Consider the following 13,472-nt stretch of genomic DNA (forward strand, 5'->3'; position numbering starts at 1 on the left):
ATGCGTAGCAAGGCACGGAGCCTCCGAACCTCCGGTTGGCCAGCCCGGTGCGCCGCCGAGCCCACCAGCCTCCAGGACCTTCATGCTCGAGCCCAAGGCATGCGACCTCAAGCACTGCCCGGCCTCCCAACGTCTCCACCATGCTTCAAGGCATAATCACGCACTCCATGCAGCTTCTCATCGACTAGAAGGCACAGGCCAGCTGCCAAAGTCGAGACACAAAACATTCTTCCGGACTAATTACCTTGGATGTGCGGCAGGGGCAAGGACTCAGGAAGGTCGGGAAAATTCTCCAAAGTTTTCTCTCTCGCACTAATAAAGTCGAAGGGATGGATTTTGATGTGAAGGATAAATTGGAGGAGCCTTACATTTATAAGGATCAAAATTCCTTGACCTACAAGGAATCGCAAACTCTTTCCAACTTGGGAGTTCATAAAATTGGCAAGTCAAATACCTCCTCTACTCAGGAGCCCAGTCCGCGAAGGAAGCCAAGTTGCAGCTGGACAACCCAACAGATAACTCACACCTCCTACATGCCACCACGCCTATGCAGAAGCTGGGGGGCATTTGTGGTAACCAAATTAAATCAAAACCCTAGGTCAAATAATTCATTCCATTTGGGGATTATTTGACCTAATTGGGAATTAATTAACCTGATTGGGAGTTACTCAATTTAATTGGGGATTACCCAATTAAATTGAACGTTGCCTAATTGGGTTAAGAATTGATTTGGTTAATTACCACGATTCCCAATTAAATGAGGAGTTACCTAATTGAATTAGGATTTGATTTGATACCTACCACAATTAGGGATTTGATTTACCCTAATAAATCAAATCCCTAATTAATCAAATCAATTCCGAAAAAGGGGAGGAATAATTCCCTTCCATCTACGGAATTATTCCTCTGAAACCCTAGCCTCCAAGACTATTATAAAAGCATAGCCACACACAAGGGTTGAGGTACGTTTGAAATTCCTACTAAAACTCTGCAGAAAATTCATCTCAAACCCTAGCCACCTCCTTTCTCTCTCTCTTTTACATAAGGCTCCGGCCGCCCGGTTTACACCCTAAACACATCTCCGTACCCTATTAGCTATTGTTTTCTATACAATTCAATTGAACTAATTTAGGCATCGGAGGGCCTTTGGCTAACACCCCCCGGGTGTGGCCCTCTCATTTGTTCTATTTTACAAGGAGAAAGACGAGGCGGAGAAGGAAGAGGAATCTTTGCAACCGAATATTCTCGTGGGGAAATTTGTACACACACCACCCATTGTCATGGCAATCCAAAGGCAATTACTATTCACATGGAATTAATTTTATTTTGATGTATGAGATTAATAATAATATAAAATTGCTAGGTATGTATGAAAAAAGATTCTGAATTTTTTGACGTCAACGCCCTTAGGCAACGATTGGAGCTATTCTTGCATGTGGGACTGCCCAATCTTCGTGGAGCCCACCATCTGCCCGGGCTGAATTTGTGCGTTGGAGTGGGTTTCTTCAATGTTTGGGGGCACCTTTGTCTAGGCTGGACTCTGCAGTGGAAGTGCTCTAAGTGAGAGGTTTTTCTTTGCTGGGTAGTATTTAGTTGAACAGCTTTCAAATGTTGGTATAGTTTTTCCCTTTTATAAGTTTCATGCTTTTTTCGGCTTAGAATGAAGTTTAGTGTTGACCAAAAAAAAAAAATATTCAACAAGCCAAAAGCCAATTCACCATGCTTTCTTTGATGAGATAGATGTTGTGGGGGCATCGGCCAGCCCTAAATTTTTGGGTTTGGGTCGGGCCTTGTCGACCTTTTTTTTTTTTTTTTGAGTTGGGTCGAGGTTTGAAAGGAATCAGCCCAAGCCCGCCTATTGGACCAAGCCTAAGTGGGCTTTTTAGGCCGGCCCGCCCATTGCGTTTTTTTTCTTCTGCTAAAATGTCTTTTTGCCCCCTTAACTATGTCATAATTGTCAATTTGGCCCCCAATCTATTTTGTTGGTTAATTAAGGATATAAACTACCAACTTTTCTCCACCTAGTTTCACAAAGTAAAACCCTAGAGGTTATTTTATGTAGATTTAGCTACTAAGAATCTTGAGTATCCTTGTTAAAATTCTAAAGTGTTTTTGGGGTTGTCTTTGGTTGTGCAAGACATTGACAACATATAGTTTAGGCTAGGCTTCATTGTATCCACATGGCTAATTTGCTTAACCTCTTTGCACACAAATTGTGAGAGCAAATAAAGTCTGAAAGATAGTGTATTCATACTCACCTTGAAGTATCCATCCTCTCATTACCATTCATTCTTAAACACTTCTTCCGTAAGCTATTCCCACAATATTTGTCAACACAAATATCTAAGAAAAACTCAGGACATATTGTGATGTGCATGCTGTATAAGCATGCTACTATATCTAATATAGTAATAACATAGTGTGATGTGCATTCTGGTGTTGCATAGGTTGGGTGAATTGTTTGTCAGGTGCATATTGAGAGCATTTGTTGAGTATTGAATCATAATGTTGAAGAGCTTGAACTCAAGATCAGCGGTGCGAGGTCTGTTTGATAATTTTCAATTGTTGATAATCTTTACATGTTTTCGTATTTTTCATTATTTTTCATAACATTGCATTAATTGAATTGAATAGTTTATTAGGGCATAAATTATTAAAGTAGGAAATAAGCCTTTTCAAATTGCCACATAGATCAACAAATTTTAATTCGAAGAGTTTAATTTGTTACTACTATTGGAGATGCTGTAAGAGCATTCGCAATGGTTGCTCAACAGTTCAGTTTAATAGTTCAATTTATTGAACTTTTTTTGTACCTATTGAACTGAAATGCAGTTTTATTTGTTGTGGTGTAGTTTAATATCTTACAATAATTAAATGTAACGGAATAAAAAAATTACGGCTGGTTTACACTAATTAAATGTAAAAAAATTCTAATGTTGTCCATATGTCAATAAGAGAGAGGTGTAGAGTTATTATGGTGGACGAGCTTATTGAAATGAATTTCATTTCAGAGTTCATTTTATTAACCTCTGAAATGAATTATTGATCCCTGAATTGAAATATTGATCTATGAAATGAACTGAACTTGACCACTGCAAGTTAAAAGTCCAATTCATTGAAATAAAATTAAAATGACACTCACCATTGCAGATGCCATAATTATTTCATTTCCATTGTTGGCAAAAAAAAAATACAAAATTAGTAAAATACCCAATTCTAGACATGAAACTATAAATATACCCTACACTATTTAAAACATATAAACACACCCAAAATATACCCAAAATTGACAGCTGTTATATTTTTTAGTTTAATTACTTAAATGAAATACCTTTATTACCCATTTAGTATTAAATTAGTTTTTTTTGAAAAATTTGGGCCCTCTCTCTCTCTCTCTCTCTCGTCTCTTTCCCTTCACAGAAACCAAGCCTAGGCCAACGATCTTGGTACTCCGTCCACAGCCAGCATGATAGCGATCGGAAAGGATCGGTCAAGGCCGACGATCAAGTGGGCTAAAGCCCGCCACATCGACCATTGACGACGCCTTGTGAACTCAAAAGGTCCGTGGATTTCAAGTTTTCCGGCGTCGTTTCCGGTGACTCCGGCTGTTGTTTCCGTCGATCAATGTATGAAACTTTATCTAATTTTCGTGCTCAAGCTATTTATGTATGTGGTTAGGATAGATTTTGGAGTTTTGGAAATTAATCAATACACCCTAGTTTGACCGACGGCTTTGGCAGTGTTCCGGATTACTCCGGCCACTTTTTGGCCGGGGTCCAAGACAAAAAATTTCCCCTTGTTAGTCTGAATATGTTGGTATAGGTATTGTAAGGACTTTTTTGATTTTATTGTAGTATGATTTGGGTGATTTCATGTTCGATTAATTAAGTTGCTGGTTAAGTTTTCATAATTTTTGCAGTTTTGGAGTTTAAATTTGAAATGTAGATCCAATTCTTCTTGATTTTATATGTTTATTTTTGTTATTGTCGATTTGGAGATAAGCTATTGGATTTTCTAATTTCGTTCTAATTTGTATTAGATATTCGTTTGAGTTTTAAATTGTGATTTTAATTTTTTTTGTTTATAATTTGGATTGATTTCAAATTTAGTTTGGTTGTGGATTTGCTTTTTGTGTTTTGGTTTGAGCTGTGTTACAAATTTGTGATATTTGATTCTGTTATCATATTAATTTTGAATCTGAGTATATTCGTGTTTTTTCTGTTTATGCACTATTGGTTTTTGAGTCGACTATAATTTGTTGTTAGGTAGCAGTGTTATTACCTTATATTGGAACTTTACAGACATGCATTAGAAATAGGATTTCATAGGAAACAAGCAGTGTTATTATCTTATACTGGAACTTTACAGTGGTAGACATGCATTAGAAATAGAATTTTATATGAAACTAGCAGTGTTATTATCCTATACTGAAACTTTACAAGGGGTAAACATGCATTAGAAATAGGATTTCAGAGGAATCTAACAGTGTTTTTACCATATATTGAAACTTTACAAAGGGTATACATGCATTAAAAATAGGATTTCAAAGGAATCTAGCAGTGTTATTACCCTATATTGGAACTTTATAGGGGTTAAACATGCATTAGAAATAGGATTTCAGAGGAATCTAGCAGTGTTATTACCCTATAATGGAACTTTACAAGGGGTAGACATGCATTAGAAATAGGATTTCAGAAGAATCTAGTAGTGTTATTACCCTATATTGGAACTTTACAATGGTTAAATGCATTAGAAATAGAGTTTCATAAGAAAAAAGAAGTGTTATTACCCTGTACTGGAACTTTTGCATTCAAAATAGGATTTCATTGGAAACAAGCAGTGTTATTACCTTATACTGGAACTTTACGGTGGTAAACATGCATTCAAAATAGGATTTTAGAGGAAACAATTAGTGTTATTACCCTATACTGGAACTTTACCATTAATCAACATGAAAGTAAACTAACAGTATTAAGAATGAGTATATGACTAAATATCTCTTTCTTTTTTGAGTTGTTGAAAACTGACTATTTTATAGTCATATGCATTAGTCCAATAGTGAAAATCCAATATAGTTTCAAAATTTTGTCTTGGATTGAATATAAAATCTGTTATTACCATAGACTTGGAACTTCTGACAATTAGTCAACATTACAATAAAGGTTTGGTTTTTAAATGTCTTACCTTTGAAGCCTTTTCTTGTTGAAATTGTTCTCTGAAATTTTATCTTTGTTTTGCAGGTGGAGGTTAGTGTGTGGTGTTGGTTTTTGAAAGTAGATCAAGCTTGGTTTGTTATGGAGTTTCAGTTTGCATAAATGATGAAGACGGTGAAATGAAGAGATGTTTTGTTGAGATGGTTTAATGAAGATGCGTGCTTGAAGTTACTATTTTCGAGACAGTTTTGTGTTGTAATAAAATGTTTTGGACTTTTTGTAACAAAAATAAAAAATAAAAAAATTTGGGCTTTTTTATAAAATTGGATTGGGCTTGTTTTGGGTGTTTTTTGAGTTTTTTGTCAATCCTGTAATTTATAGGAACTTAAACACCAATTTCTTATATAATAAATGGATTTTGGGTGTATTTAAAGTCATTCCAGTGGGGTTTTATAATTTCTCCTATTTTGGGTGTTTTAATAAACTCCCAAAAAAATTCATTTCCATTGTACGAACCGGAGGATATGAATTTCCTTTTGGGCACAAAAAAGAAATAAGGAAAAAAGAGAGTATATAATACAATTATGTAAAAAGGAACTTACCCATGATTTTGGCCTCGATTCAGTTCAGACTATTAAAAATAATAAATCGCAAAATAAAAAGAAAATAATACTTCCAGTTCCACACGTGTGCACTGAAACAGTCACTGAAAGAGGAAAAAAAGGAGCGCATTGCAAACGGAGTCCGTGTAATAATCAGAGCACTTATATATATATATAGAAAGTTGTAATTGGCAATGGCGGAAACTGTTAACAGTTCCACCAACTCTAGCTCCTCTCACCAGAAGCACTGCCCTGAGCAAAACCCTAGCTTTCGCCTCTTCAACAACAATGGCCGCTTCTTCTTCTCTCTCTTTTAGGCCTCTACTTAGCTCCCTCGCCACCGATCTCAAAGACGTCGTAAGACTTTCCAATCTCATTCTTTTTAAATCTAATATTCCTTGAATGATTTCTGTTTGGAAGCTAAGAAAATGCAGGAAAAGAAACTCTGGCTGGGTTACTATAGTTGAGAACATCGTATGACTACCGAGAGGTTTTATAATTTTGAAGCTCTGCTTTGTTATATGTAATAGAAAGCCAAAAGCATAGGACCGCAAGATTTGTATTTTAAAGTTAATAGTTTTAGTTTTGTGTTATGTTCTCGGTTTGCATGTACAATGTAGTGGATGGTTAAGATTGGTTTGAATTCGAGTTCTGATTGGTGGATTTTCGTAGGGTTTATCGCCTGCGAATTTAGTACCAAGCTTTGGGGATTCCCTCGTGAGTTTTGGGTTAAAAAGGGCAACAACGCTGAGGGGAAAGAGGTTGTTGTTGTCTGGCAATAAATTCAAAGTGAATTGTTCAGCTGATAGAGAGATGGATGTGAGCACTTCAGCTGTGGTTGATGGTGTTGCGGACTGCTTAAATGGTTTGTGCAGCTGTTCTTTTGTTGTTGAATTATCCTTAACAGTTCATGCTTGCTAATTTGTTGAATTGGACACAGAAATTGAGCTGAAAGAGCCTAGTATTTCAACAATTCTGATGAATTTCGAGAACAAGTTCGATCCTTACAATGCAATGAATACGCCACTTTACCAAACAGCTACTTTTAAGCAGGTAGCACACAGAGTAGAAGATAGAGACTCATTGCTAAATTTTGTGATGTAATGATTATTCGTATTGTTGTAGTTGCTAGGGATAGCCAGGAATTTAAAATCATTTAAAGTTCAATGCTGCTTGGGGACACGATGTAATATTGTAGGATTGTTGTGTGGGGCTGTTGTGTGGGACTCTGGAATCTGTAACTCTCTCACTTTTATTTAAGCCTTGATGAGCTTTCACTGTTAGGGGCTCAGATCTTTATCAAACAAGTATTAGAAAGCAGAACCAAGAAACTCATTGTGAATATGTGTGAATGTTGGCATACTTTCCTGTTTAATCATTCTTCTTTGCATTTGAAAGAGGAATGCAATTGTGACTGTCAAATGTATGCTTGTATCTGTGCTCAACGGTATCTTGATTGCGTGAGAAATCTATCTCTTACACTATCTATGTCAGGTGACGTTCTGTGACCGAGTTTCATATTAATGGTGTCTTCATTACTTTGTTATGCAGCCTTCAGCAACAGAAAATGGTCCTTATGATTATACCAGAAGTGGAAATCCCACACGGGATGCCTTGGAAAGGTCTGATTTTATTTGGTTGTAAGCCGTTGAAGTAGCTTTGAAAACTCTTTTTTTCTTCTTTCACAACATGTCTTTATTGTGAGTTTTTCTTTCTGTATTCTCAGCCTTTTGGCAAAGCTTGATAAGGCAGATCGAGCATTTTGTTTCACTAGTGGAATGGCTGCTCTGGCTGCCGTTGCTCATCTTGTAGGGACAGGTACTTTTTCAATTATAGTATCATTTATATATTATATAAATTAGTTAAGTTTCTATACTCGAGTATAAGTGTGAATAAAGATAAGTATAATGAAGGAATTTATGAAGTATGTAGTATTTGATATCGCTACTTTGTCAATGGGCTCCCAATATGCCTCAACATGTTTCAGATACTCCAAATCCATATCCAGTTGACTTGTTAGTAAATTTGACTATTGGATGCAACCTGGATAAGTGAGGGGTACTTGATAAGTATGCAAAGGGTTTTCTTATGTATATACACAGAGGATTCAGGATTTGAGTGGTTTCTCAAAAGGTTAAGTGCGAACATGAAAACGAAACAAAACATATATAAGGGGAAAAAAAAAAGGAAAACAAAATAATTCTTTATGCTTATGTACACTTTTGTGTGTGGTTAGCCTAATAGAGGTAAAGGTTTTATGCCCAAGCTTGATCCAGCCTAGTTGGTTAGAAGGTATTGTGTCTTAAAAAAGGAAAAAAAATATACTGGCTTGACCTCACAACTTGCAAGTAAGAAACATTGACTTAACCACCGCTCTAAATATGTGTATTTGTTAATTATGAAAAATAATACATATATAAGTTAGGTTGAACCAGCCCTTGTACAGGATGTTATAGGCCTAGCCCAAGATCAACCTGAAATCCGTCCACTCTGAACTCAAATAAAGCTGTGTCCCAAAGTTCTGGCCAATTGATTGGTTTTGATCTGGCTAGGCAGGATTGAGAGTCCTGATTTTAATCTTGCAATTAGTGTCAGTGTATGGATTCTTACCAGTATATTCTATACTAATCATATGGGATAGACTATAGTTTGCTGTTAAGTCCTTGCTCTGAGCTGGTTAGTTTTGTACAAGACTACACAAATGAATTTCATTTCTTCATGGAAGTTGTCTGAATTTTATTGTAAATTGGTAATGATGTTGTTTTAGGTGAGGAGATTGTTGCCGGAGACGACCTGTATGGTGGTTCAGATCGGTTACTGTCACAAGTAATTCCAAAGACTGGAGTTGTGGTGAAGTTAGTATGCTTCTCTCCTGTTCTCATCTTCATTCAATTTAACTGAAATCTGAAATTATATGCATTTATTTCTCAGACGAGTGAACACGAGTGATTTAGATGAAATTGCATCTGCTATTGGCCCTGGACGAAGCTTGTGTGGCTGGAGAGTCCAACCAATCCTCGACAAATAATTTCTGATATTCGCGTAAGATGTCTTTAAACAAGCATTATACTATTCTAGCAGGGACAAGCTCATAAGCAATGCATAACTTTTTATTTATTATTTTGTTTTATTCTGCCAATATTTGATGCTTGATTGTTGATATGATGGGTGTGAATGAACATTCATTCACTAATGCCAGTCTAGGAAGTCCTCTCAGATATTGTATTGTAAAATCTTGCAAAGCAATATAGTTTGGCATCTGAACAAGGTTTCTGTAAATTATAAACAGCGTTTTAGATGTTGATATATTGTCAGCATGCATAAATAGCCTTTTCCTAGGATAATAGTGAAAGTTTTGTTCTGATTGCGTTACAAAATTTGTGTACTGTTTAATCAAGTCCTTTCAACTTCATAATGTTTTTCTATTCCCAGTAGTTTTAGTGATTGCTTTTCAGTTCATCGCAATTCTTGGTGAAATATTTAGTATGGTCTCTTCTAATTTCTTCTACTCTTTGTGCTTATTATTGCTCATTGACCCCACTAGTGAAGTAGCTTAAGAACAACTTGTAACTTGCTTTGCGTTCATACATTCAGGTTGGCAGGCTCCATGTATTTGGATCTTAAATTCATACCCAAATTACTTGTAGTTACTCAAGACAAGCAAGTAGTTACTAATTTGAGTATTAGGTCCATCCCTTAAAATTTTTAAAACTATAACATGACGTTGGAGATATAATCTAAAAACATTCATGCAGGATAGAGAAATAGCATTTGAAGATTTAATTTTATATGGTGCCTTCTTTCTTCTGGCAATCTTTGACTCTACTACTCTTTGTGACCTATTGCTCATTGACCCACTACCGAAATAAGTATAAAAACTTGGAACTTTCATTGTGTTTTTAAACCAAGGTTCCATGCATTTGGATCCAAATTTATCGATATGATTACCATCTTGAAATTCTTCAAACTATAACTTGATGTGGAGACTGTAATTTTGCAACTTTCAGCAGGATAGCAAAATAGTCATCAAAGATCTAAAGTCTAAATGTTTGAGGCTTTTGGACTGATTATTTGGGCAAGAGCCTATTTTATTTATTTATTATTTTTTCTGGCCTTCAAGTATGCTGCTAGGATCAACGAGTTCAAAATGATAATTAGTGAGTGTCATGGTTGCGTTCAGTCTCAGTAGGGCCTGTTGCACCTCTACTACGATGTAGGGCCTATTGGCTGTGTTTTGGAAACCTGTTTTGGAAGCAATTTTCAGTTTTCACCTGTTTTGTTTCTTTGAAAAGAGCACAAACAACATTTTGAGGTTTCCTGTGCTCCAACTTGTTTTACGAAAGTTGTTTTCGTAGTTTTCTCAAACTCTTTTGGAAGTGTATTTTGTTTTGCATGATTTTGAGAATACAAAAATATTTTCTGAAAAGAAAACCAGTGAGGCCTTAACTTCTCTGATGACTAAGGGGTTAGAAGAGATGTGTAAAGCTAGACATTTTGTAGTTGGACAACCTATTTAAGTATGTTGTGAAAAACAAAGGTAAATTTGTTTCATTAGAGCATTTCAGGGGTGGATGAAATAGCAGATGGTTTATGTAAAATTGTGGTTTTAATGCTTGAAGAAGGACTAAAGGAAGATAGCATGTGGGTTTAATATAAGTTTGAAATGAGACCCTTGGGCCACCATGACCAACCAAATGTAAAGTAATATAAAATAAGTTAGTGGCGAACTCTTTTTCTATATTAGTTTTGCATTGATGCTTGGCTACGTTGCTGATAGGTAAAGCAGTATATTACACTATTACTTCACTTTTTTATGTTTAGTGATCTTTGTCATTGACTCGATATCATAAAGTTTCTTGATCTTTGTAATACCTTTAGTACAGTTTCCTATTTAGTTTTTTTTTTTTTTTTTTTTATAAATAACAAAATTATGATGAGCACAACAAGCGCTAGTTTCTAAAGGCAAATTTGTTTCATGTCTATCCGTTGATAGAAAATAGCAGAGATGGCTCATGCACATGGTGCTATTGTGTTAGTGGATAACAGTATAATGTCCCCTGTATTGTCACAGCCACTGGATCTAGGAGCAGGTAAAAATAGGATTTCCAAGCTTTTGCAAGCTACACATCCTTTTGTGTTCTTACTAATTTATATTAGTCCATTCTTTCAGATATTGTTATGCACTCAGCCACTAAGTTTATTGCTGGACATAGTGATGTCATGGCAGGTGTTTTAGCTGTTAAAGGAGATAGGTGGGCCTCTTGCTCTATCTTTACCGTTGGTTTTACGTCTTGTATTTATACTTAACTTACTACTTGTTTTCACTGTTAACAGCTTGGCAAAACAGCTATATTTCTTACAAAATGCAGAAGGCTCTGGGTTAGCTCCATTTGACTGTTGGATCTGTTTACGAGGAATTAAGACAATGGCCTTACGTGTTGAGAAGCAACAGGTGTGGTTTGCCTCAAAGCATTCTATTTGTAGGATTTGATTTCCCCAAAATGATTGATCGTAATCTGTTGTACTATTCTGATGTGTCTGCACATTTGGCAGGACAATGCGCAAAAAATTGCTGAGTTTCTTGCTTCCCATCCACGAGTGACACAAGTTAATTATGCAGGGCTTGCTGATCATCCTGGACGTGCCTTACATTATTCTCAGGTATTGACCTTGATGGAATTGTAGATTCATAATGCTATTCACAATCTGTTCTTCTAGATATTTATATACACCTGTTTCAGGCAAAGGGTGCAGGATCTGTATTGAGTTTTCTGACAGGTTCACTGGCATTATCAAAGCATATTGTCGAGACTACCAAATACTTCAGTGTAACTGTCAGTTTTGGTAATTCCTTCTTAATTTTCAGCTTTCCCAAGTCCAAAATTTGTGAGTGGTAGATAGTCAGTACTGTGGCAAAAGAGGTTATTCGTGTTTTCTTTGTCTTGTGAATAGAGAGATAGGGGCAGAAAGTTTCCTCTAAAACTGATTTTGAAAGCAGAATGTGCTCATTTACTACATGTGTTATGCGTTCATCAGTTCATGAATCATTCTGTACATTGTATGACATGGTCTACAGTTAATATATATATATATATATATGTATTTTTAGGCTTTTTAAAAATAATTATTGTTACTATTATTACTTTTATGTATGGTCTATTAGTAGGTGAATCTTCAGTGTCAACTCTGTTGAGTGAAAATCACACAACAATTCTATTATTAAGCTGACCTAAGATTTTTTTATATGTACAGGAAGTGTGAAGTCTCTTATAAGCCTGCCCTGCTTCATGTCTCACGCAAGCATACCATCTGCAGTGCGCGAGGCCAGGGGTCTATCTGAAGATCTTATTCGTATTTCTGTGGGAATCGAGGATGTGAATGATCTGATTGCCGATTTGGACTATGCACTTAAAACCGGCCCTCTGTAGTTGCCTGAGGGTATCCGACTGACATAAATGCATCTGCTTTGGCAAAGGGTTATAGAGCAATTGGTAGATGGAAATCTTATTCTGGGGTGCCCAAACACAGGAAGGACTTTTCCGTTGACTTAATTGACTATGAAATTATTAGTTGAGAATACATTTTAATTTAAATTTGAAAATGTGGGCTCTGTACATATGTTGGTAAGATTTTTGAGAACTACGAAATGTAGTTAGTGCTCCTGCTCAACAGAAATTTTTATGTTATCTGAAAAAGAAGTGGTATATTTCCTTTCCCTTCATGTTCAATCTTCAATGTCATTTGCTGTGTTCTTAATTTCGGAAATTTGAATTGTTGCATAATAGTTGCGGGTTTAAACATGGAAAATAAGGTCAAAATTGTCAAGATCTTTTGAGATTGGTAACTCAAATCCAATGAGCACAATGGGGTGTGGCTGGGTGTAGAGATTTATTTATTATTTAGTGAGATTTCTTTTTTTGGAAACAAATATATTGTTTATTATCAAATCCAGTGAGCACAATTGGAAATCTATATTTCATTAATGTACTGGTTGGGAAGGGTGATTTCGCCTGCTAAGCTAGTTTAGAGGAAGGGGGGTGACTCCAAAAGAGGATGCAACAGCTGAAATGGAGCAGCAGCAAGCTAATCTCAAATTAAGGAAACGGTTGGAGACTATTGCTGCCATTACCTTTCTAAAAAGTGAATTTCCTTTCTAGGGTTCGTCAGGGTTTGCATCTACTTGTTCTGCATGCATAGGCAAATCAAGTAGTTCCTTATGTTCCCTCCTATCTGCATCCCCGGGCCTCCATGTCTTTGCAATAAAAGCGTCATGGTCGTATTGATGATACTGGAGTTCTCTGCGTGCCTGATTTTAGGGAACGTCAAACAGCTTATCATGTAGACCACACCATTGTCTTGGCTTGGTAAAGAAAGGAGAGGGTAGTGTTACAGCTTACAAGCCAAGCAATGGTGTGGTCTACAAGCCAAAGCAATGGTGTGGTCTACAGAATAGGCCGACTGAATTTCTGTGGGAATTGAGGATGTGAATGATCTGATTGCCGTTTTGGACTATGCACTTAAAACCGGCCTTAATTTTCTCCTTGGAGAACTGAATTTGCTTCTAACCCTTACCCTCCGTTTGGATGAGGGAAAATAACTCAAAATTTAACTAAAAGTCAAAAATTTAAGAGAAATTGACAATTCCCTTATTTGGCAAATTAAGCACGGAATTTATTAAACGACACGTGGAAAAAATTGTAGAAATTGGGCATCAAAT

The 13,472-nt window shown here is 36.2% G+C and overlaps 1 protein-coding gene across 2 annotated transcripts; it reads left to right on the forward strand.

Moving 5' to 3' along the window:
• The first annotated feature begins 5,899 nt into the window (after positions 1-5,899).
• Positions 5,900-12,476, forward strand: LOC148914867 (cystathionine beta-lyase, chloroplastic-like). Of its 2 annotated transcripts, none has more exons than XR_016122604.1 (13): positions 5,900-6,112; positions 6,428-6,620; positions 6,696-6,808; positions 7,307-7,377; positions 7,482-7,573; positions 8,523-8,610; positions 8,687-8,797; positions 10,749-10,845; positions 10,926-11,007; positions 11,090-11,207; positions 11,309-11,416; positions 11,497-11,599; positions 12,008-12,476. XR_016122604.1 is itself a non-coding variant. In XM_089042540.1 (13 exons), the coding sequence occupies exons 8-13, from the start codon at positions 10,761-10,763 to the stop codon at positions 12,181-12,183; spliced, it is 672 nt and encodes a 223-aa protein (XP_088898666.1). In that variant the 5' UTR covers positions 5,906-6,112; positions 6,428-6,620; positions 6,696-6,808; positions 7,307-7,377; positions 7,482-7,573; positions 8,523-8,610; positions 8,687-8,797; positions 10,749-10,760; the 3' UTR covers positions 12,184-12,476. The 2 variants fall into 2 exon arrangements, 1 of the variants encoding a protein (XP_088898666.1); XM_089042540.1 differs by having other exon boundaries at positions 5,906-6,112.
• Positions 12,477-13,472: the final 996 nt, after the last annotated feature.

The sequence above is a fragment of the Prunus mume genome, linkage group LG8 (assembly GCF_029339155.1).
Source record: "Prunus mume cultivar Tortuosa linkage group LG8, ASM2933915v1, whole genome shotgun sequence".
Taxonomy (NCBI): domain Eukaryota; kingdom Viridiplantae; phylum Streptophyta; class Magnoliopsida; order Rosales; family Rosaceae; genus Prunus; species Prunus mume.

What these genes read in the sequence shown, in the direction of transcription:
- LOC148914867 (XM_089042540.1), top strand. Translation starts at nt 10,761, where the DNA reads ATGGCTCATGCACATGGTGCTATTGTGTTAGTGGATAACAGTATAATG. An exon ending in TTAGCTGTTAAAGGAGATAG is followed by an intron (nt 11,008 to 11,089) that starts GTGGGCCTCTTG and finishes CACTGTTAACAG; the next exon opens with CTTGGCAAAACAGCTATATT. An exon ending in GTGCCTTACATTATTCTCAG is followed by an intron (nt 11,417 to 11,496) that starts GTATTGACCTTG and finishes CACCTGTTTCAG; the next exon opens with GCAAAGGGTGCAGGATCTGT.